Below are 25,254 nucleotides of genomic sequence, written 5' to 3' on the forward strand. Positions count from 1 at the left end.
TTCAATGAAGAGATATTTATTACAAAATTAAATTCCAAATTCTACCTCATTTTCCATTGTCACCTGTACAAAACACATTTATAGCTCAAGGGAACATTCTCCCATCCACACCATACGGTACAGTAATTGCACCCTTGTAGTTAAAAGAATTCAGTTCAGACAGATGCACACACACATCCCCTGGCATCAGTAAGAAAGGTTCAGGATACAGAACAGAATTACCAAGAACCCCTCTCACTGCTGCTCCAAACTCTTGCTTAGCCTGGGGCAAGCTCTTCAAGGATGGCTCTAAACCCTGTCTTTCTCTTAAAACACAGTAAGCTCCCTTGGCAAAGTTTTAGAATCAATTACAAATTCAGCAGGAGTGGTATCTATGCTAACATGTGATAGGCTCAGATATTATTTGTGTTAACCATAGCCCTTGACATTCAAGTAAAGAGCATAAAAAAGTTTACAAAAAGTGAAGCTACTCGCAACCAATCACACAATCAAGGTCTTAGTACTTTAAAGAAGACAGAGAATTTTCAGTCCTGACTGCCTGCAGCCAACAGCCCCGCCCCAAAGAAAGTATGCTGTGGAGGTGGTGTTCTTATCCTCAGCCTTCCTTTCCCAGCAGGAAAGAGCCTTATGTTGCTCTTTCTAACAGTCCACACATTTCTGCTTTCATGACACACTTGCCCATGTGTGGTCATGGGGTCCTTTGCTGTAAAGGGGAAAAATAAATACCTTACCTATATTCCCCAGCTGGCAGAGAACAGGGCACTGCTAAGGAGGTTTTCATATTGCCAGCAGGATCCTGAGAGGAGGAACCAGTGCCTGTGTACAGAGTGCCAGCCCAGAGGGTTACTCAGTCACAGCATGGAGGGGAAGCTGCTAAGCTTGGCAATGGAGAATTTCAGGTAAATGCCTTGTGTTTCCACAATAACAGTTGGTTTGCTCTCAACTCCCTTAAAAACAATTCTCTGAGGGATTCAGGAGGGACAGGAGGGAACTATCACGAAACACATTTGTTCACCTTTCCATAAGAAGGTTCTGGTTTTGCTCTCAGACCACGTGACAGGTATTTATTCATTCAGGCTACTACAAGATGTCCTGTCCTAGCCCTTGTACAGGCATCTGCATGAAATGGATACATAGCCCAAAAATTAGGGGGAGCAAAGACATGTCTTGTACTTTGGGCATTCCTCAAGAACCAGAAGGAAGGAAGAAGATATAAGAAAGTATATTCTGTCAATGCTCTTTGTGCATCAATCAGTCTTTCCAATCAAGATGCAAAAAGAAAACCCTGTGCAGAATAAAGAGTGGTGGTGGCTTCCAGGGCTGCAAACAATGGTGGCAAACAGTGATGACACGGAGTCCTCCACCTGGACCAAAGGCACCTTGGCACAGAAATCTCCATTCAAATCCTCCTCACAGTCACATCTGTGTCTCATAGCATGAGTGGTCCAGTTCCTGGAAATAGACCAGTCCCTGCTGCTGGAATAGATGTGTGCCTATCGATGTCCTGAAGCAACTGTTAGCAGAAACATTTTAAGATGGATGGATTGCCTAGGATAAAGCTAGATGAGCCCAGAGGCCCTCTATCTATCCTTCAGACTCTGTAGAGATGAAAATAGAGTTTACACACAAAAAAGAATTCGAAGCAGGGAACATGGCAGCCTGCAGGTTTTTGTGATATGAATCCAAGGATACAGTTTGAAGAAATACTTTGTCAGTGATAAAAGGAGCCCTGTCAAGCAGGGTTCAAAGAGAGCAGCTGCTCCAGAGAACAGCACCTCTGGCCTCAGAAAGCACTGTTAGCTATTTCCATGTGACTGGAGAAGGACTAATGAGCAGTTCTCAAAAAAACCCTGAACTCATTCCACAAGCACAACGGGAAAAACTGAACTGAAGCAGCCTAAATTCCATCCCAAAAGCAAAGAGTGCCTTGCACTTACGTCTGTACCACTCAGATATTTCAAGACAGTCAGGAAGGGAATCCAAATTATTGTATTTTACTGACCTCATAAAATATAAGTTACTATTATGTTTCAGTAATGGCCTGACAGATTTTGTTTTAAGAAGCAAATACTGAAGGTCAAATTCTAACAGGAGTAATTTTCCAGTATTTTTCTCCTGAAAGAAGACAGACAATGTACACTTACTTGAAAACCCAACCCTTGGAGTCCAGAGAGTGCAGAGGAAATGTCTGCCCTCTAGTCTTCAATGTAGACATTTAAATCCTTTTAACTCCAGATGAAAAATAAAAATTCTGCTGGAAGTTGCTCCCTCTTGTGGAATAGCCAGATTTTTTTTCACTGTATGCCTCCAACTACTTACCAGCACACAAGACCTAAGAAACAGTCTCAATGTCAATCAAGTGCTCTCAAGAAAACTTCTGAAGTGACAATCCTAAAGAAAAATAAACCTTTTGTCTGTGTTGAAAGAGAAGCTGGATTTGTGCATAGGAAAGTGGGATGGGAGCACTAAATTTGCCACCTTCAGCACTCAGCTGCCAATCCAAATCCAAAAGATTATTAGTAATAAAGGATGGAGGGATCCTAGCCAAGAAACAGAATAATTCATCTTCCTCAGGCAACTCCTACAAAACTGACCCCTTAATAATAACTGAAGAAATCAAGGTTACTGACTCAATTTTTGCACTCCCAAGGTTTAATATGATGAATAAGGGGTGTTACAAACAGTAATTCCAAAGCACAAGCTTCTTAGATTTTATTTTATTGTTATTGCTAAGGGAAAGTAATTGTATGTGCTGGAAAAAATTCACTTTAAATCATGGCTTTTGCCAGCTCTTCTGGCAAATCTTCCCTATGACAATGGGACTCCCTTAGGAAAAGCTCATATTGAGGACAGCAATGTATTAAGTCAATAATCTCACCAAGAGATTGGTGGATCACATTGTTACAAGGCAACACTGCACTGTCTGCCTTTCACATTGCCAACAGTTAACAATTTCCTGCTGCTGTCAGATTTGGCAGGTTCTGAAGAAGTTTGCAGCCTTCCCCCACATCCTTCTTGCCTATATATCACCTCTGTGAATTCCTGGCTCATGCAGGCAGAAGCACTTCCTGCAATAACAAGTGGAAAAGAATCATCAAACCCAGCAGCTAATTATTGCAAAGACTTCCCACCATGTACAAGCAGCAGGTGATCAACTCAAAACCTTTAGAATCAAAACCACACATCCATCCCATCTGAGCTAGTACCTATAGGAGTCAGTTTCTGGAGAGAGGTGACTACCAAGCCAGAGCCTTACAAAGCAAGCAGCTGCCTTACTGAGCAATGCTGGGGATCTCTACTAAAGAGACCCCAAAGCAAGTCTGACTGGAGTCTAGTCCCCCCCACAGAACAACTATGCTAATGCAGCCCTTCCATGTGGTAGGAAATGCATTGGAATCCAAGATTTGGTAAGAGAAATAAATGCACAGTCCATTTTTAAAAGCAGACACACCCACCTGTTACTTTCCCTCTACCTGTAATTTTGATGCAAGGCTGTGAAGTAAAGCAAGAACTCTGAAACGAAAGGCATGAGTTCATTGAAACAGACATAAAAGAGTTTTTCAAATATTACTTCTTGAGATAGGAATACAGCTGTGATCTAAGTGTCATTCACTTGGATATTACAAGGTAGCAACTTGAACTGTGACAAGAAATTGACATTGGATGAAGAGTAGGAAATGGAAAAAAAGAAACACAGACAAAAATAGACCTAACACAGGATAAAGGCACCTGATAAATCAATTTCCACTTTCTTGGAAGGAGTGGATTCAACATCCAGTGGCTCTTGAAACTTCACAGACAAAGAATTTTTGCCTGGCCTCACATTTCCTGTAATTTGATGTTCAGCAGTCTAGAGAAGGAACTTGTTCAATATGGGAACACTGAGCAGATACTTTGGCACCAGCAGCCCATTTTGCAGATGCCACATGCATTGAGATGCAGCCTTGCTCTGAAAGCACAGGCACTGGCACTGAAATAGCTGGGAACAAAAGCTGAATGACAGCTGTCTGTAAGATTTCCAAGCTATCATTACAGTCTCCACTACCTCCCCATGCTGGTCTCCACAGCATACTGGGGCTGAAAATAAACTACCTGTCATTTCTACTGTAATTTCCTTGGCACCTTCAGACAGAACCCAAAGAAGCTACAAAGAGCTGAGCTGGAACAGTCTGGCCCTGAAAGCAGGCCTGCTAGGTGAGTTGTGTAACTGATTAAAGGTGACCAGAGAGAAAGGCAGTATACAGGAATAAACAATTTCCATCTCTGCAGAGGGCCTGGGAGACAGGCAAGGCACAACGGCTCAGGAGATTTCAAACAGACCCTTTTGGTCAAATTTTAAAAATCCAGGGTCAGAACAAAAAAACCTTTAGACAGCCAAGGCAGCTAGAATGAAGGTCCCCGGATACTTATGGTAAGCTTTCAGAAACCTCCTCATAAGAAACATTGTTAATCTTGATAGAAGTCCTATAGTGCTTCAAACTTAGATGACAAGAAGGAAGACACACACACATAGAGTGTACATGCAACTGCAGAGAGCCTCCAGCTTGTACTGATCCGGCTGCTGGAATGCCACTGCTGTTGGACTGACATATACTGCTTCAAGGAATTGGCATTCAGGCAGCCAGTTGTCCATTAGTATAACCTAAGGATTCAGGAGATGAGTCTTTTAATTTAAGGGGACCTTGTCATCCTCTGCATCTTCCAATGCAGGCAGTGCAAACAAATGCCAAAGCAACAGGGGTACTATACCCAGAGTGCTCCAGAGAGGGCCTTTTATAGTCACCTCCTCAAAGCACCAGAATCAGCCTGACTTGCAGCAGATCTCTTGTTTCTGATCCACTGTTCCCAGGCTTCCTTTGTTCTAGAATTCCCAGGAGTCCATCCACCGGAGCCCTGCCATGGGGCTGCTTGGGTTGGAGGCCATGGGTCCAATCATCCCATAGGACAGCGGATGGAAGAGGTAGAAGCTGTGGAAAGAAACCAAATGCCCATCAAACACAGCACAGTCTTCTGTCTGAAGAAGTTCACAGCCTATGGGACCTTTGACTGCTCTAAGCTCTACTGGGAACCTTCTAATCTCTGCTGAACCTAATATATACATAGCACATAGTTTTATCACATGTGGTATTTGCTTTTAGAATCTGAAAAATAATGGAAATACAATAATGAAAAATTTGCCTGTATTTGAGGAATATGTCACCATCATTGGGAATAGAACCACAAACCACTGAACGGCAGGTTTGGAGGGGAACAGAGAGTTCACACTGTGTGCTGCAACAAAAGAAAGATTGCCTGCAATGGAAAGATGCTCTGTAATGCTTTACAGGGACACAGATGCTGAATCTAATCATATTTGAAGGTTTAGGATTGGGCTTGAAGACGTCTGACAAATTCAGCAGAGAAAAGAGAACAAAGGCTAAGGATAATTAACAGGCAGCAAAGTTTCTATTGAGATTGTCACATGTTCCATTCATGAAAAGTTCAGCTGTACTCACCTGTACAGGATGAGCAGAACCAGTGCCAGGAATCCACCTCCATATACCCTTCTAGCTGTAGTGCTGCATGACAAGAACCCAGCACAGAACTTCAGTAGTGCATCCCAGGTGATTCCTAGGAGAAGGAAGAGGCAGAAGTCAGAAGAACAGAGCTGCTGAGTTCACAGACTAGGCTGATGAAACTCCGTTAATAACAAAAGACCATGTCAATTTTGAAAATCATTTACCTTGGTAACCTTCAGAACCATAGAGATTGTTTGTATCAGCAAAAGTTCTTTTTGTCCTACCTTTCCATTTGAATAAATACAAAACAGATCTGGGTGCCAAATGCTAATGAAGTTGGTATAAAACCACAGGAAAAATGACCAAGGCCAAATTATAAACAGACATGACAGAAAGGTGTTGGCACTAAACAAAGAGGGAAGTAACTTATGTACAAGAAGATATAAGAACAGTGAAATAGCACACACCAGGAATCCCACCTCTAAATTTAAATGCCCTAAGCACTAGATATGACTGCCTCTTCAGAGTGAATTTCAACAAAAATTTTTTAACAAAATTAACACTTTTTTTTTTAACAAAAAACCAACCAACCACCACCAATAAACCAAAATGAAACAGACAAACAAAAAATTTGCACTGCAAGCTGCTTTGTGAAAAACATTTTGAATAAATCAATACTTTCAAGCACTTCTCACAAGCAAACAAAGCCTATAAAAATAATAAACCTTTTAGGCTGAAAAACATTCCATTTAACAGAATATGACCTTTTTTCCTACCTTGTCTTCTCCAAGACTCTAGTATTTACCTGTCAACATGCTGGAAAAAAGCATGGCAGGAAAGTAGTGGTGGAAGTAGAGAACTCGACCCATCATAAAAAAAGGGAGATAATGAAGGAGCCAGCCCAGTGTGATCTGCCCTCCAGCACGTAGCACGACTCTGGACAGTTCTGGAACACAAATCAACATACTTCAGCAGAGAAAAACTCAGCTACAGTTCCTGTTTGCAAACCTTAGCACACTAAGTAAACTCAACAGGAATGATCTTTGCAGGAAGTCATGTATTGGTCTGGAATTGCTTCAAGCCTCTGCAACATCCTAGCTGCATTCTTCATAAAGATACAAGCACTCTTCAGGAGAACAGCTGCCAGAAAAGATATACAAAGTCCTAAGTCTCAAGGCATGGCAGGAGGTTGGCCATGTTCTAAGTTAAGACCTAACAGGCAGTTTCTCCATTTGTGCCTCAGACTAATCAGGTGATTCTGGTTTCTGAAGATTTTCATTGTGTCTGCAATGAGAGCCATCCAGATGATCACTTTGTCAGTCCTTCCTGGAAAGAAGTGGTGCCTAGCTTTCAGAGCCTGGGGAAGGGACTAAGAGCTCTGGTGTCCATATACAGCTTAGCCAATAACATATTGTATAATTGAGTGGTTTTCCATCACATTTTAGAACTGACTTCCCATAAGGAGATCTACAAAATGAAGCAACCATTGATGTAAACAGGAATGGTGAAAGTATGACTAATTAAGGCTTGTGAAAAGCTTCAAAACCTTGGCAATGGACATAATAAGGGATCATTTTATCTCTTGCATTTGCTTTGCATAAATATCAGAAAACATTTCTTGTCTTAAAACACCATGCAAACTACCGAGTAGAGAGCACAGGCAGAGCTTGACAGCAGGGCATGGATCAATTAGCCTGTATCCCTTGCAGCCAATGTAGACAGCCATGCACTGTTTTTGTAGAAGATCTGTGGTGTTCACTGTTAAACTACAGCTATGAAGTTCCCACTCTTTTCCCTGTGGACACTGCTTGATAATCCAAGCTCAGTGGTTTCCCACCCTTGACACACTTAGTCCTGCCATCCACACACATTTAAAGTTCCTGCAAAAGGCATTTAAGAAAAGGAAGACTGACCTCACCTTTGAGTTCAGATGTCAGTTGGACACCTCTCTTCAGTGCTACTGCAGTGGCAACTGTTATCAGAAGATATAACCCAATAGTGACCAGATTTAGCCACCAAATCACCTGCACAAGAGAAGAAGAAAGATTTGGGACTTTATGATGGACGTGTGCATGTGACGTGCAAACATAAAGAGTACAATAAGAGAGATAGTTCAAAAGGAGAAGGAAGAGAACTGGCAGAAGCAAGACTAAGCTAAAGGTTGCTAAAGACATTGGCTTGGAACCTCCCACTCCAACTTACCGGGTTTCCAAGCAAATAAACCCGATAATCCGTCTCATTGACACCAGAAAAACGCAGTCCCTGAGGAAAGAGATCAGAAGGGAGAAAACCAGATATTCATCAGTCCGGTTTGTATTTTGCACAGCATCTAAGGTGAGACAAATTCCCATCTCAGGTGCTCCAAAATAAAGCTGACAACATCCTCAATGCAATTATAAGGTGTTGTGCTTCAAAAGGCACTGCAAAAGCACTTGAAAATAGAAAGGAATATGGATTGATCAATATACCTGGTAATTGATGGGCCAGTGCCAAGGCTTGGATGTGACTTCATTGTCCTTTGGTTTGAGGCCACTGTTTCCCTACAGATAAATTAACATAAAATTTAAATAAGCAGGCAGGTATGCTACAATGCAGGCCCAGAAATGCCTGTGTACCTAAATATACATCAATACCCTTCCTGAGTGAAAGTTCTTTTTTGACCTACATCAACACATCATCTTCCACAATGGTCACAATTAGGACTATGAATCTTCTACTACTACTGTGCAAGCGAAAACGATTTTTGGGCAGCAAAAGAGGCAGCATTCTCTCATCTCTCTTCTTCAGCTTTTCTGTCACTAAGGATACGTGTTGCATAAGCAAGACCTTTTTTTCATTAAGAGACTATTGTGACAGGTTTCTCTCCACTACAAAAAAAAAAGCCTCAAAGATTATTTCCATGGAAACTCATGCAGGTGCTTCCTTACCTGAGACAGCATTATCATTGATTGCCATGGAAACGCTTTACAAAAACACTTGACAAGTACTAACAATAACATGCTTGACTACTTTTTTTCTCTTTAAAATCTAAGAAGAGCTTCACAAACAGCAGCAAAGAAAACCCTAGACTCCTTTCTCAAAATATTAACTTCTCATTCTTCAGAAGAAGGATTGAGGAGCTGGAAGTAGAAGGGCTGTGGCCAAGAGGACAAAGAGCAAGCATAGGAAAAGACTGCAAGAGCAGTCCACCTTGCAAATATTAATCTGCTCTTTTAAAAAAATATATCTTCAGAGATAAAAAGGAAACCAGAAATCACAGCTCCTTGATGAACTTGAAAAAAATCAGAAGTTTTCCGTTTTCAATCCAAACACTTACTAGTTTTTTAAGTGTCTGTTTAGCTGATTTTCCTTATTTTGACCACAGTAATATCCTCCTGCCTCACAAATACTAAATTTCCTTTAAAGCCTTACAGGAAGGTAGGGAAAACATTACATAACTAGGCTGTAGCTAGATCACACTGACAGCAGAGCCAGGCACTAAGCACAAGGCTTCCAAACTTGGACTTGGAAGATTTAGCTCCAAGATCATCCTTTATTCTAAGTATAAATTCAAGTAGGTTGCTTGGGCATGCAAATTCTGCCCTAACTTGCAAGCTTGCAGCCATCACTCAGGTCTCTCTGAAAGTGCTATTTGTTTTTGAATGCAAGAGAGAGGAAGAAGAAAATGATAATCTTGAATCAATGATATCGTACCCGGATCATAACCATGTGGGATTCTAGCAGAATTTCTGCAAAAGAAGGCTTCAAAACATCCAGGCTGATATTGGGCACTTCAGGTAAAAAAAAAAAAAAAAAAAGAGGAGAGAGAAATAGATTAGAAGTTTGCAGAAGTTTGTATGGTTTACTTTTATTTGCCTTTTTCATAATAAACTAAACTTTCTCCTCCTACAACAAATCTGCTTCCAGAACCTCTTTTAATTCTCTATGCAATTCATTCATACTCTAAACACAGTGGCTTACAGTCAGAAGTATCCCCCTGTGAACTTTGTAACTGTTGCACTTCTAAATTTCCTCCTTTACTTCCAGGAGCAATGGAAATATATAAAAGTCCATGAAATAAACAGATATGTATTTCTGGCTGCAATTAAGAGACACAGGCTTCATAGGCTGTTGTTTATCTGTAAATGAGCCATAAGTATGGGAATGTAAAATGCATTACAACAGAAGAGGAAATTCTACCAAGTCAACAGCCCAGGATTTCTCTCCTTTGGCTTGCATACAGTTTCTCTCACAGGAGGAAGAACAGTAAGTGTTCTAATGACTCAGAACTCAGCCCAAGTCACCAGAAATTAATGGGCTGAAGATTGTGTTGAAGAACCTGGGCCAGATGAGCCTGTGGAATACACATAACTCCTGGATGAGGCTGCAGGGCCCACCTGTCATTACTGGCAAACTCAGATCTCTGTCACACACTATTCCTTTCTTGATGGTACTGCAAAGTCATCATTTAGCACACCCCCAGAAGGAGAAGGAAAAAAATACACCAGAACAGACTGGATCCAAGCTTTTTTTAAAAATCATTGAAATATATATGACATACTCATATCAATGACAATTCCCAACTGAACAATGTTAGAAATAACAGCCTGTATTGGAGTGCTTCACACTTTTGTAACACATTAAAATCTCCAAGTACTTAAAAAGTCTTTATACTTCCACTACACTTCAAGCATTATCACCAGCTTCCAGCACAAACAGTGAAAGAGAAAAGGGCTCTGCAACCCTGCACATGCTCAAGCTCAGCAAGTTTGCACTTAAGCTGGGAAAGAACACATACACTTCAAATGCAGCATGCCAGTTCCTGCTATCTGATAGCCCATCCCTTCCTTTAAACAGTAAGCCAAGATGCACTCTCAGTCAAAAAGGGAATAAATTACTTACATTTAGGGTTAATATGATCTTCAAAGTTCCAGAGGGAATTGGGTGTCTCTTTCAGGTATGGTGTGCAGGTGACTTCTACTTGTTCCCAGCCCCTGAAGATCAGCAGAACAGTTCACCACCACCCCACAGGAACATTCAATATTTCCATTTTGTGGTTAGTTTTTGCCTATTTAGCTTTATACTTCTCCATAGCGCTTCAGCAGTTCCATTCTTACATACTATAGAAACCATGTAGAAACCAAAACAGATCTACAAGGCAGCTGCAATCAAAATTCTACAGAATAGTTGAACCACATTTCTCACTTTCTCACCTAAAAAGCCTTAGGGGGATATGTGGGATTTTTGAAAATTATGCACCTTGCCCACTAGAAAGAAGCTACTTCTGATTCAACCCTTATAGTCCCTCCAAAGAAAATCACCATCAACAATTTAAGTCAATCCATATCTACAAGAACTGTATTATAGAAATAAAACAATTACCTGAGAGAATACTAATAACTGTTCTTTAGTCTGTCACCCTATGTCTAGCAGGTCACATCAAAGACTTTGGGAGAAAGTGCATCAAATCTGGCAGAAATATGACAGATTAATGGGGAATTTTCTATCAATCACCATTTAGCAAATTTCACTAATTAATAATCCATTAAATAATTATCATTAAATTCTCTGAAGGACAGTGATTACCACCCGTTAAATAAAAAAATATAAAAATCCAATATACTCTAACCATTCTTATTTGCAGTTAACAAGTATTTTTCTGCCTTCAGCTGTTACTATCATCAACATCTTGTGGGAATAACTTCCATTCACATAGCAAATTGTTATTGGGGAGAAAAAAACCAAATCAAATCCACAATGTCTTCTGAATGCTCTTGATGGAGATTGGCTTTTTTGTTAACTGAACACATTATGTGTCCATGAGCCCAGCTTTATGGTGATGTCTAAGTGGCATTTGCACTCCTGGCCAGGCAGCTGGCAGAGATACTTGCCTGCTCTGTGATTCAGCATCCACAGGATTCTTTAGAATCTGGTTTTACCACAAGACAGAGAAGGGAAACCTAGAATTTCCTAGGGAAACCTAGGGAGGCAGCTCTCAAAACAGCAGCAACATGAGTGCACACCTCTGCCTCAGGATCCATGTCAGCATCCTGCATGGTGCAGCTTTACAGACAGGGCAGCTTGCTTCCATCAGCTGGGATGTCTCTGCATACACCTCATCTGAATGATGAAGATGCTTAATTCAAGGCCGTATAAAATCCCAATGACTGCTAACAGCAGTTTGTAACCACTACCTCGCTTCAGATGCTGCATGCAAAAATGGCAAAGGTCTAATCACAAGGTAAATTAATACCAATAGAGAGCAATTTTGAAGATTGTGGTACAGAACAGCATGAACTGCCCCAGTTTTCAGTAATTTTTGCAAATCCCAAGGATAAATAACACATTAAATAACACTTCTATCATCCACTTCTGGCTTTACTGGAGGACAAGATCTATGTCCATGCCACTCTTGGATCTCTTAGTAAGGGATATAATTTTTCAGAGCTGCAGACCTTCACTGCAATAGACTGCATAATCCTAACTCAGATCTTCCCCTCTGGTCATATTCCTAGTACCTGCAATTTACATTTTTATTCTTTTAAAGAAATGGGAGAAATGTACTTATTGCTTAGTCCAGAAGTACCATTGAGTAAAGGAACATGTCAGCTCAAGGCCCTGCAGGGGTGGATGGGGATTACAAACTATTTACCATTTTGGCAGAGTCTTTCCAGAAGATCCCAATATACAGCCTGTGGCCACGTGGGTTAGCCGGACCTGACTCCGTAGGACTTTGATGAGCTGCCCAGTCCTTCTGCCCACCACCTCAATCCGCCAGAAGTCATTGGAGTCTCCTGTTCCATTCTATCACGCAAATATGCCATTAGATAAAAAAAATTACAAAAATAGAAAACAGAAACAAAACAATGCCCAAACTAGATGACACACAGAACTGAAGCACTGCAAACAGGAAATTCTGAAACTCCACCGGGTGCAAAGTGAAAACAAACTAGTCCAGACCAGCCTCACTCACACTTCACAGAAGAGATTCCCCATCAGGAAGACATCATTCTAGACATAAGCAACCACTCACAAATACATCTCTATCTTGCCAACCTTAATTTTGTTTGCTTTCAATTCATTCTTGACTGTAGCTCAGCGTTACAGCATAAACAGGGGCAACTTGGCCGCTTCACAAAAGGGGTTTAGGCAACAGATCTTTGCATTTAGAAATTGAGCCCTCAAAGCATATTCCATCTTTGTGATTCAAAATCCTGTCATCATTCTGTCAAAAAAACACTTGTCTACGTGACAAGGCCAAATACATAAAATAATACTTGTCAGAGCAACTTCAAGGTTGCTCAGTTTGTCATTTCTGGAGTTGAATGCTGCCAAATCTAGACTGACAGTAAAAGCTGAAATTATTTTTTTATCTGTGTTCACATTAAATAGACCTTAAATATGAGATAAGGCATTTCATACTACATCAGTTTTTTCCTTCAGGATGGCAGATGTCCATCTATCATCCTGGCTAACAAACTAAAAAAAAACAGCAATAAATTCCCTTGGCATGATATGAACTCTTCCCAAAAGAAGCTTTTGTTTTATCTTCCCTTCACTTACTATTCCATAGCCAGTGACCTGAAAATGCTTCCTTGTCAGGGGAGCCTCATGCTGGTGACTGTGCAGATTTCTAGAAGTTCTGAAATGAAATTAAAAGTCAAACCTTTGAACCCTGTCAATTTGTGATAAAAACATTGGTTTGAGCCATTCAGAGATCTGCCAGTACTCTAACTACTGAATTCCAGCTGAGGGCACAGCAGGATGCAGCCTTAACGGGATGGAGTGAAACTGTCACTTTCCAGCATGTGACTCTGAGCTTATGCCACACTGGACAGTGACAAAAAACGATGACAGCATGAATAAAATCAACTCTCAAAATACAATCTAACATCTTTAAAAGGAAAAGAGATTGGTTTTGGTTTGCTCTGTTTTGTTTTGTTTTGATTAACAGTAAAAGTGTGACAAAGAGACCTGTCTTATAAGAAGAAAAGCAAGATCCCGACCTTTTGTGATTATCAGTTTTGCTTTTGTGGGGAAAGATTGTACCATTTAGGGGGAAATCAGTGGGCACCATTTAGCACCAGCACAGTGCAGACAAAGAGCCTCCCACGCTGGCAGGGTCTGCCAGCTGAGGCAAGCAAAGAAACCTGGCCACAGCCCATCAGTCCTTGCCAAAGGTGCTGGGACAGTGCCCACCGTGCTGCTGCTGCTGCCCAGCTGCAGGGACACTGCTGTCCCATGGGATGTGCCACAGGCCAGCCCCACGTGCCACCTGCCAGATCCTTCCCCAGCACCGCCAGTTCACTCCCGTGCCAGAGACCTCAGCAGGACTTAACCCATTTTGCCTCATCAAGATGTTATCATCCTCATTACCATATATTTGATAGTAAACTTCCAAATTCAAAATTAAAAAAAAATAAGTCTTATAATCATTTGAAAACCTAAGCAATGGTTTGTGCATACACCATACTGAATACAATACACCATGATTTCCTGGCTCACGAGTTCAGAGGTTCTGTTAAGAAATCAAAGCTGTGAAAGCACAAAGCATTTTTGCACGGTGATATTACACTAGATAAAGACTAAATATCAAGTCACTAAGGTTCCCCTGCTTCCTCTAAGGTTTTCCCTGCAGAAAGGGAAGGCATCAGCTTCCATTTTCATTCAAAGTGTTTAACTGCTATGATCTCAGTGCTGTTGAGAACTTCAGCGGGTGAATACTGCCAGTGAACACAGGGACAAGATCCTTACAGTACACTGCAAAAAAACCCCTATATTCTACTTGTCTAGAAAATTCAGCATGGAGACAGGCAACAGAATGAAGGTTTTGAAATTGCTTCTCAGGAAGAGTTACCCTGATTATTGCACCTCACACAACTGAAGAAATCTCCTTGCTGCTTAGGCAGGTAGTTCTAATAAAGTTGTGTGGCTCTCTTTAAAGTTTCTTATTTAATATACACTTTTCAAAACATAAATCACAGAACAAAAACTCTACAAACCTCACATTGGAAATTCAGATATACAGATACTTCTGTCACACAGCCTGCTTGTGCTTGTCTAACCACAGTCTCCAGCAGGACAAGTCTCCCACCAATTCTGTTCAATCACACAATCACTCTGAATCCCAGAAATCATCCTTACTCTTTATGTTCCAGACGAATAATATCTCCATGCCTCACAAACTCCACAGGGCTTGAAGGGTCAGACAGATCTGCTGAAGGAAGACAAACTAATCATATCAATGCACTGACAAACTTACCAGAGTCTTAGAAAGTTTCTTGCTGATGCTCATGCCTCAAGCAGATAATAAAGCAAACAAAGTTGTGTTGACCCTAAGCCTGATGTAAAACATTGCTCTAAACTCTAAACCTGAGAGCTACTCCAAAGAATGTGAACTATAAATGACTCTTGCAACACTGATCCTATTTTTTCTTATATATCTTATTTACATTTTTTGCTATTTAGACAATTCTTGTTAATTTTTATAAACATCATGCATCAGGTAAAGAAAGGGAAACTGCCAGAGCAAGCATGCCTCAGCTACGTACACTACATAATCTAAACCAACAGCTTTCTGCACAAACCATAGATAATCCCATTCAGTACTCTTATCTTGTCCCAAGCAATCACCCACAAAAATCTGTCAAACACAATGTACCAGACTGTAACAGGACCCAGCTTTCCCAAGACTCTTAGCCACAATAACAGATTGCAATAAATATTAACTCAGTTCAGACAATTTCCTCTCTGCTGTTATTTGCAGCCCTACACAGATGAAAAATTGTCAATGCAACCTTCAGCTAAGAAAAGCTTATTTACTTCAGCTCTACAACCTGAAGAAGAACCAAAAACAGTAGACACACACACAATGTAAATCAAGAGACAGCTTCCCCTTGTTTTCCTCATCTCCCGCTCATATCCTTGAAGGATACTCTGCCCTGGAAAGAACTCAGAATATTTATGTGAAAAACAGAAGCAGCAGTTATAAAAGGCACTTAACTGGTTTTTGTTACCTGTATCTGAGTCATGTTTCTTTATGATCCACAGGTTATTCAAATCTTTATGTAAGTAAGCAGTGACCTGAAATGACAGGATTAATTATTTTACATAACAAGAAAAAAGCTGTTGATAGCAGTCACACATTCATCAGCAAATCAAAGCCACCAACCACACAAAAGTCCTGGGATTCATCAGCAAATGAATCCACCAACCACACAAAAGTCCTGGGATTACTTTTATAACACTGCCCCCTAGAAAACCAGTTTATGGGGCACTCCTTAACCCAGATGACACCTCTTAGCTAGAAGCACTACACTTCATGGCAGTTCACATGCACCAAAAGCCTTCAAACACAGCCTGACCTCACCTCACCCTGTTTCAGAGGCTCCCTCTACAACAACAGGATATCCAAACCTGAGCTCTTGAATAATCACTGACCACTATCTGAACCAGGAGACAGAAGCAGCACTGGCTTTACAGACACTAGAGATTTCTGACAACAGGCTGTGACAACCACAATATCTGCCAAAAGATCCAGGCAAGGTAAGGATTCAGAGATCACCCATTACAGCTACACAGCTAACCCTTGCCAACCTGCTCAGCCTCACACAGAGTAACTGCATCTACTGCTACCATGGACACAAAGAGCATCTCATTCCAGGCTGCTGCTGCCCAGAGCAGGTGGAACTGTACTCCCTCTGCCCACCCTCCTCTTAGAGAGCAGCAAGCCCTGCTCTGTGGGACCCTAGCCCAGTGCCCCACCCTGGGCCTCTCTGTTAGGTGGGAGCAGGTGGCCCAGTGCGTGGGTGAGAGGCAGAACAGAGGAGAGGCTGTCAATGGGGAAAAAGGAGAGCTGGAGGCAGAACCTCATACCTTGAGGTCAAGCCATCAGGAGAGGAGGAGAAAGTGAAAGCAGAGAGATCACTTTTTCCCCTCTAAATCTCCTCCAAATTCCTCTCTAAATTCCCTTTCCCTCTCCAGAGCCCTGAAACTACCCTTGAACCCTACTGCTGTCCTACCATCAGGGCAGGGAGCCCACTCTTTCCCACTTTCCACAAGGAACTCCCATTAGAGTCCTCTCCAAATTGCCTTTCCCTGCTTTTAGTGTCATAAAGCATGATCTGCACTCCAATTTTGCCTGTGCTTGAGGCAGTTTAGCATGACATCTCCATACACTGTAATAAACATTAATGTCATGCTAGAGTACTAGGAATTCTGATTATGACAAGCAGCAGGAAAAAAAAGATTGAGACAAAATTTTCACTTCTGGAAACTTCCTCCTAGCCACAGAGACAGCAGGGAGTTAAAAACCAAACACTTGTGTTTCTCTGTCAACTTTCTTTCAAGGATCTCAGAACAATTTTTAGACACCAATAATCAAACTGCAGAATGCATCTTAGTAAAAGTGCAGAAACAGCAAAGATTTGTGAAGCTTGATGATGATGGACAAAAATAAGAAATCCACTTAATGTTTGTACTTCCTAATTAGAGATAGTTACATGATTTCTGATTTCTACTTTCACTTATTGCTTAATCATTTAATGAGAAGCCCTTAGCTCAGATGGTTTCCATATGGCTACATTAACTTACAAACGCACAGTATCTAATTTATTGAGCAAATTCTTTGGTGACAGATGAAGGAAGCAAGGCACAAAGGAGAGGGATTCATGTAAGTTCACAGAGGCCAGTGGCTGGAGAAAAAACAATATACAGCAGGTCTATTCTTTTGCTTTTAATATACAGCCAGAAAAGCTGTAAGATAATATACTTGTTTTAAACCAATTTTAAAGCCTTCCTTGAGATAACTTTCATTATGGAAAACTATTCTGAAGTCTTCTTGGACTCCATCTATGGACAATGGTCTTGCAAAGCCTTGTTACTGTAAGTCACTCCCCAGGTACAGTGTGGTAGGCTCTCTTCAAGCCTCCTTTTTAGTCAGAGTTCTAAGACAAGTGCACAGCTCTGGCACTGAGAGGGTAAGGGATGCTGAGTAAACACATAGCTCCTACCAGTTTGGCCCCTAATTCCAAATACAAAAAGAGTAACCCAGTGGCTGTAGACACAGGCAATAGCACCACAGCACACCAACCTGCTGCTGGCGAGCCCCAACGCCCTCGGGATAGAGGTGCCAGTGGGAGTGCAGGTATCCCCCTGCCATCCTAAGGTTCTTCATTGTCACCACAGACCCATATGCCAAATCTGCATGAGAAAGAGGGAGGAAAAAAGACGTAAGGCAGCTCTCCTGTATCTCCCCCAGCTAGGCTACAGTGCTCAATTAAGTATGCACTCTCCATTGTTTAGATGGAAGTTTGTCTCCTGTTTGACACATTACTCCACAGGGCTCATTGCAAGCTTATCTCCCATCCCTAATCAGGATTCAGTGAAACTGTTACATAACATTTGGCTGGAACACTTCAAACTCTCCCACGAAGTTTTAACATAAACAGATGTGGTAAGGCATTCCTTTGTTTTTAATGTCATGATGAGACTTTTGAGATAGCTTTCCCTGAGAGTATAACACTGCTGACCCCTACAGCAATACAAGAGGGAAGGGAGGCAAGCTCAGCTGTTGGATAGCAGAGCTGCTACACTGGCCTAAGACATCTTCCCTCCTAGCACCCCAACAAAAGAGAGAGAACTCAGCCTTGTAGAACAGACCTGATGCTCCCCCAGTGACAGCTCTGGAACAAGGAACAGCCAGAAAAAAGCTGAAGTAATCAGAAAGCTAAACCATTCTAAAGGCTCAGTAGTCCCTAACTAACCTGAGGATTAAGGAACAACCACAGAGCCTTCTTTTTGCTAAATTTAGATGCATTCTGAATATAACACAGCTGGACCAGTGGCATGCTGTGTCACAAAGGCTGACAGTTTCCATTTACACATATTTTGGAAACAAATCCCACATCTGAACACCTACAAATCTAAGGTGAACAGGAAAAACATCTTTTTGTTGTTTCAAGCCATACAGAACCAAAGAATAACAAGATGCATGCACACAAGTCAAAAGGCATCTTTCCCTCTAGATGGAATATGATGAAACACTAGTGACCATGCACTGAACATGGTGGTATTTGCAGCCTTTTTCTTTCTGTCAATACATAAAACTGCACAGAGGAAGAGCATGGATCTGACCTTGACCATGGAAGGCACAATTCACACTGCTCTGCACTGAGTCACAGGGACACTGTTTCTATTTAAGTTCTCATGTACACTGACAACAATCAGAGTGCTTTATTCATGTGGACACTCACGCTCTGGAACGGAGACATTATGAAGATTGTTCCCAATCAGCTGAGATTGAAATGCTGAACTGAAGAAACCATCCCCAGGACCACTACAAAAGACAGCAAAGAATATGACATTCAAGGTCTCACTAAGCAACATACAAATCTTGTCATGCATTACCAAGTTTTTACAGAAGAAAAATTATAAGACCAAACTGGGCATCTGAAGAAGGTGAGTGCAGTTCCCTTAAGAGGCACACTTCTCTAATGTTGTGAATCACAGCAGATAGAGACACTCTTGCAGGAAATTGTCCAGCGCTGCAAGGACTTGAGGTCACATGTACATGCTGGCACTGCACAAAACATCAGAACTGTCTTTGGGGGTGTTCTTACAACAAATATACTGACCCGCTGTCAGGACAGATATAACAAAGCCTTTCTCTGTGACACCTGTAGTCTTACTTCTGCTAAGAGGTTAGTGGTAAGACCAGGAGACTTTAACTGAAAAATAACAGATTTATTTTTCTATTCTTTTTCTACAGTGAAATCCTTATTCACCTCATTTTTTAATGCTGGCATATGGAAAACACGGCCATTTTGCTAGCTCTTGCCTTGTAAAAAGCATCCCTTGGTTGCAAGCATTTAGGAAAGAGCCCTCCCTTCAAGCACACTCAGACTTTTAATCATCACAATTTTTCAGGAATGCAATGACTTTTTAATTACAAAAAGACAAAGAATGGAGTTGAGACATTTTCAGGTCCCAGAAGGAGAAGAGGAAAAAAATGAGACAGGAGGTTTTGTTAGGTTACTTGCTTGCCATTTCAGAAAGTCTCAAGCTCAAATTCAATTTCACTGCCAGCTTGGCCAGAGAATTGGGGAAGGGAATTAAACAAAGAGACACAGCTTGTGGCTGTGCTTCTGACACTGAAAGTGGACTACTATATAACTAACAGACAAGCAAAGACAAGTAATTCTTCTGAAGAAAACATTGTGAAATACCTTCTATTTAACACTGCAAAATGAACAGCAAACATAGCCGTGTAGAGGGCAAGTGGGAGGACGATGAGGCAGAGTACACGAGCCAGTAAATGCTTCCCAAACATGACCTGTAACAAACACAAGCTGGATCAAACACTGCAGGAACAACTTCACTCCTGATTTCACAAGACTCTGAGCAGCAGTCCTATGGCTGGAGCTTGCTGTGCAAGAAAGCACACCAGGTTGTAGAATTACCTCAGAAAGGCCCAGAGAGAGGTAAAAGCTGAGGCAGACCTTGCTGTGCATCTCCAAAAGCTGGAGCTATGGCACCTCCAAATTTTAGGGTCATGGGAAAAAAGACAAAAATAGGCAATAGGAAAGTTTAGTGCTCCAAAGTGCTGAGCATCCCTAACTTTGGCAAAGGAGGTTGGGCAGCCACCATTGAAAATACTTTGAGAGCAAAGACCTTAACTTGTTTATCAGTAGTATACATCTTGACCCAAAATCCTAGCAAAGAGATTGCTCCCAAAATAGTAACTACCAAAGCTAAGCAAGGGAGAAAATGAAAATTTGTTCCCCCAGTTAGTCTATGCAAATGTGAATGTAACCAGGACATCCTGGGGATCTAGATATGCTTCACTTACAGAAATCACCTTGCTTAGCAAGGATGCTCTCACACTGCAACTTCTAGTGCTGCTCAGTCAGAAGCTACAGAAAAGTCAGCAGCAAAACCAGTTCTTCAGATGTCCCAAAATGAAAATAAAATATTGTATTTCAATGAATTGAAAATGTGTTTTGCAAACAAATGCTAAAGAAGCTATTACATTTTCACATCCTACTGACACTGCTGGTAGTAGAGTAAACAATGTAAAATAGAGGGTGGATAATAAATAGCTGTGGAAGAAGAAAAAAATTAAATAGCAAAAACTTTTTGCTAAATGGCCACAATAACTTCAAAGTAGATGAAAGGAGATGCACTTGCTATTCTACATATTCTTTAACATGATACCTATCATAATCATTAAGCTAATCATCCTTTAGTACTAGAACCAATTAATTCAGAAAGAATGGAAAAAGTTGAACACATTGCAAAATTCAGTGAAGTCAACAAAGGAAATAGCTGGTCAGTTCAAGTACTTCAGCAGAACACTTAATAACCACTGGACACTTAGAATCTAATGCTGATTGATGATACATAACCAAATATAGGCAGTGGAGAGGCATGAACTACCCTCCAGTTCCCTACTCAGAAAAACCTCAATATGGTTCAATTTTCATGAAATGGTTTTCTTTAACTAAAGACTTCAATGCAAAGTCAGAGAAAAGAAAGTGCATGTGAAAGACAGCAGTGAGCAAACCAGAACAATGGATCAACACAAGCTGAGAATTCTAGAAGTCAAGTTAGTCTCCAAAACATTGCATGTAAATAATCATGAGTAGCTTCCTAACAAATGCAGAGGTAAGTTATTCAGGCTTTCAGGAGATTAATCCTCACCTTTTTTTTTCCCTCTTCTCAAGCACCAAGGTTGCCAAATAGCTATTCAGAAAGCATCTACCTTCTGGAGTAAATTTTTTTACGTATTTTAACACTCGGGGGTTTGCTGCCTTTGCTGCCGGCAGCACAAATGAAATCATTGTGCAGCTGTCTGCTGGCACAAAGCTTAGACATGATGGATTTGTTCTATTTCAAATGCAATTAACTGACTTTGCTCAAGAAGTGTTTCTCTGGAGTTGGAACACTGAATCTTTGCAGCCCATACTGATTCACATTAATCAAAGAAAACAAATCACACAGAAGGAATAGAAAAAGTCCCCCTCATGCTCCCACTGTTTATAGAACAAACAAGACAAAAACAGTAAGGGAAAAAAACCAGAATTTTCAAGCTTCAAAAGAAGCTGAGACAAGAGGAGAACTGAACACCTTTTAGAAGATATGACTGAAGAATTTGTCTTCCTGCTGGTTGCAAGACAGCAAATGGTACATCAAGGCGTTTCTCCAAATGGCAGATTTCACACTTCGCAAACATAAAATGCAATATATTAGACAAGAACACTCCAATCCACTAGCAATTTTTTTAAAGCATAGAAGAACTAAATGTGTGAGAAATCCAGCAGGCTATGGCTGTCTTCATCCTCTAACTGGCTATGGATATTGCAGGTTGTAGAGCATTTCTATGACTCGTGATGCTCCTGCTATGCAGCCTCTGCCCCCTTACTCTCAGGAAGCAGAGCCTGAACTCACACGGCTTATGCAAACTAAGGTAGCACATACTCCTTGGAAGGTCAGGTAACAGTGCTGGACAACTTGCTTTGGGCCACTGTAAAGCCATTCCCAATGAGCATTTTAGCTTAGACTGAAAATGTAGCCAACTGGAATGGTTAACAGTTTCTCTCAGGAAAAAGTAACAATCTTTCTGCTGTGCTTGTATACTATTATGTCCTGCTAATATGTTTGGTTTTTTTCAAAAGTGTGGCAATAATTTTCTCATTATCACCCTAATCTCCTTTTTTCATCACCATATCAGATGCCCCTCTCTGCTCCAGACAGAGTACCTCTGTTTGGGTACTTGCAGGGCTGTCAAACACTAGGAAAATTACAAAGCAAACAATACAAAGAAACACTTAAAGAAAAGCCTTTGAAACTCACCAGTGACAGGCTGAGGTTCCCCAGCAAGTCCCATAGGTCATAGATTGTGTTCAAGCCAACCAAGAGGACTACAAAAAGGCCAACAAATTTTACCCCCATTGCTCCAGCAAGGCTCACACCAGTCAGACTCAGCCAGAACCACCAGGAGGCAGAAAATGGCCTGCAGGACCAGTAGAGCAAGTCAATAAATAAAATGACAGCTACGTGAATGGGCAGCCTATTTTCACAAAAATAAGTAACAGATCAGTTACCCCACAAAATTACAGTCCATCTTCTCAGGAACCCATAAGAAGTGGAAAAACAAGTTTTTCATTTAGTTTAAAATCACACAAGGATACTGGTTTCAGATACAGGCTTGTGAAGCCTTGATACAGGCTTCAGGTACACTTAAGCCAGGGGCAGCCCTAGATCTCCCATTCAAGGATGGAAACATAGACAGCAGGTATAAGCTAAAATACTAGTGTGAAGAAAGTCTGACTACATGAAAGTTCTGAAAACAGAAACAAGAATTTTGCTCCATGAAGTGCAAATTTACTTCTCTCAGAAATTTAAAGACATGGGGAAGAACAAGAGGCCAAGAGCAGCCACCTGCACTAAAGCAAGAAAGCCTTAGCGGAAAACATCTATCCAAAACACAAACAAAAGCTGCAGCAAAAAGCAAACAAATTATAAAATTGAACCATAGAAAAGAGATGAGAAAAAATGACAGCAGAATTCAAAACCTATTTCCTTCTGATTCCTAATGCCCTGATGCTTCTATTTCAACTAGACAAAATCCCCATGACCTGCTAAGCAACATGATAGCTAGAGTTGGCTTTTAATTTGGATTAGTTCAATGGGATTAGTTCCAAGATATGAAAAATAAATTCAGGTCAAGGCACAGCTGATCAAGCACTGCCCTGTAATTTAGTGCTTGCATTCCCTGGGGAATGTGCTGTAGATAAGGATGCCCTTGGACAGTTGTACATGATGCTGCAGGCTGCATTTCAGCCACACAAACTGCAGACACACTAAGATTGATACGATCAGCTCTTGAATGTTTCATGAAATAAAAACTGCTCATATATAATACAGAATTTCAACTTTTTATGTCTTTGAATTTGGGATGCATTTCAAAGAAACTACTTTGTGTAGCCCAGCCACAAAGAAGCCTTCTGACACATCCCAACACCTATAAACCACCACCCTCTCTGGATGGGTCTATAGCAAACATCCTTAGCAACTTGACTACTCTATTCAGAATCATCCTGGCTATATTCCCTCTAAGTTTTTGTAGCCATTTCTCTAAACCAAACAAATTACACTGTTTACCTCAGACAGCAGGATTTTTAAAGGTGCTTACAGTCACAGGTAAATTGGTGTACTCCAGGCACAATATTTTCTCCCTAACTACACAGACCCTCAGAGTAAAAATTTCTCCCTACTACTAAAAGTCATTTTCAGCTTCAAATTTCCTGAAATAATCTCATTTCAGCCATTCACACATCACCAATTACAAACATTACTTTAATTGTGTGAAAGTTAAATATCTATATTTTAACAAAATTATCATTCTTATCTTACCTGTCTGCACAGCTGTTACATTTCACCATACTCAGAACAGCTCCCATGAGAAAGAACATTAGAATGGGATCCAGCAGAATATATTGGGACAATGTAATACAGCCTGTATCTGCAAAGAGGCACACAGCAGTGTCAGAAAGACTTGCAGTTCCAAAGTGAATCTATGATTGTGGGAATTCAGCTTCCCCAGTGTAGTCAAGATAAGAAGAAGGCAGGAAATTTTACAAACAGAAGGAGAACATAACATTTAATCTTCTACCTGGATAACAAAGGAAAAAACCCAACAAAACAAAAATTAAAAAAAATACAAGAATAAAAGGCAGTACAGCAGTATCTGCAAAACACCATTTGGAAAGTGCAGGCAACGTATTCAGATGGAGAGGATCACAGCCAGCAATTATCTACCTAAGGTACCACCACAATGCCAGAGGAGAAGTCATCTTTCCAATGGTACTATAAAAAATGAATATTGATATTTTAAGTTTCCATTTCTCAATACCCGTGTGTCCTTACAAAACTCCAATTTTGGTAAATTTCTCCACTTGGCTCAATTCAAGAAGGAACTTTATTAATTTCTTATCGTGAAATCTTCTAAAGTAATGCAGGGGCTGTTAAAGTTCTCGATAATTCATACAGGAAACATCAATATTTCACTTGTGGGCAAAATAATTCCTGACCACCCACCTTATAAAAAATTTTAAAATTAAGGTGCAATCTAACCCAATACTGTGGTTATGCAAATAATAGAAGTACCTATGAACTAAACAAAACTGCAAAGTTCTTAAGGGGACCATCAAGTAAAAAGCCCCATACATTAAAAAAAAAAGGAATTACTTCGCTTTTGAGAAAGTCTGTCATTAACCCAAATATCCCTTGGTTAGGTAACACATAGTAATACAGAAATTAAATTATTTGAACAATTGAAATACTCAATTTTGCTGTAGCAGGAACACCTACCAAAAATAAGGATGAAAGCCGTGAGTAAGGCTGCTGGCAGTGACTTTGACAGTTCCAACACTGTGAGGTAGGCAAAAGGAACCAGGCAGGAGCCAAGAAACGCACAAAACTGCAGGAAAAGATCATGGCAAAACTTATAACCCCACCCACGATGGACAAGAGCTCACACCTTTTCCTTTCCTTCCCTTCATCTTCCATACCTACAACAGGAGGTGTTGCAGCAGCTGAACCGAGTCGCAAAGAACATCGGACAAAAGCCAACTGAACAGAGACACTGCTCAGAGGACAGAGGCTTACTCTGTTCTGCAGTGGTGTCAGTAACAACAGCCAGTCACACTCTTGCTAGACTACACCAGATATTTATAAATGGATGCATCAAGTAGGTGCACTACATATCCACTACACT

General features: G+C 40.8%; 1 protein-coding gene across 4 annotated transcripts in view; it reads right to left on the reverse strand.

Moving 5' to 3' along the window:
• POMT2 (protein O-mannosyltransferase 2) overlaps window positions 1-25,254 on the reverse strand; it is a 27,890-nt gene continuing 2,636 nt past the window's right edge. For 3 of the 4 annotated variants that reach the window (XM_030239753.2, XM_009101864.4, XM_050974831.1), the window contains exons 4-21: window positions 24,849-24,957; window positions 23,892-24,000; window positions 22,329-22,488; window positions 19,703-19,809; window positions 18,731-18,813; window positions 17,569-17,678; window positions 15,494-15,560; window positions 14,622-14,694; window positions 13,041-13,119; window positions 12,130-12,281; window positions 10,380-10,471; window positions 9,192-9,268; window positions 7,967-8,038; window positions 7,701-7,760; window positions 7,417-7,522; window positions 6,304-6,444; window positions 5,496-5,610; window positions 1-4,967 (exon numbers count right to left, since the gene is read on the reverse strand). In XM_030239753.2, the coding sequence (XP_030095613.2) occupies window positions 4,862-4,967; window positions 5,496-5,610; window positions 6,304-6,444; window positions 7,417-7,522; window positions 7,701-7,760; window positions 7,967-8,038; window positions 9,192-9,268; window positions 10,380-10,471; window positions 12,130-12,281; window positions 13,041-13,119; window positions 14,622-14,694; window positions 15,494-15,560; window positions 17,569-17,678; window positions 18,731-18,813; window positions 19,703-19,809; window positions 22,329-22,488; window positions 23,892-24,000; window positions 24,849-24,957 (1,818 nt within the window). In that variant the 3' untranslated portion in view covers window positions 1-4,861. The remainder of the gene's footprint in view (window positions 4,968-5,495; window positions 5,611-6,303; window positions 6,445-7,416; window positions 7,523-7,700; window positions 7,761-7,966; window positions 8,039-9,191; window positions 9,269-10,379; window positions 10,472-12,129; window positions 12,282-13,040; window positions 13,120-14,621; window positions 14,695-15,493; window positions 15,561-17,568; window positions 17,679-18,730; window positions 18,814-19,702; window positions 19,810-22,328; window positions 22,489-23,891; window positions 24,001-24,848; window positions 24,958-25,254) is intronic. The other variant, XM_050974830.1, reaches the window with a different exon arrangement.

This window comes from Serinus canaria, chromosome 5 (assembly GCF_022539315.1).
Source record: "Serinus canaria isolate serCan28SL12 chromosome 5, serCan2020, whole genome shotgun sequence".
In the NCBI taxonomy this organism is placed as follows: Eukaryota; Metazoa; Chordata; class Aves; order Passeriformes; family Fringillidae; genus Serinus; species Serinus canaria.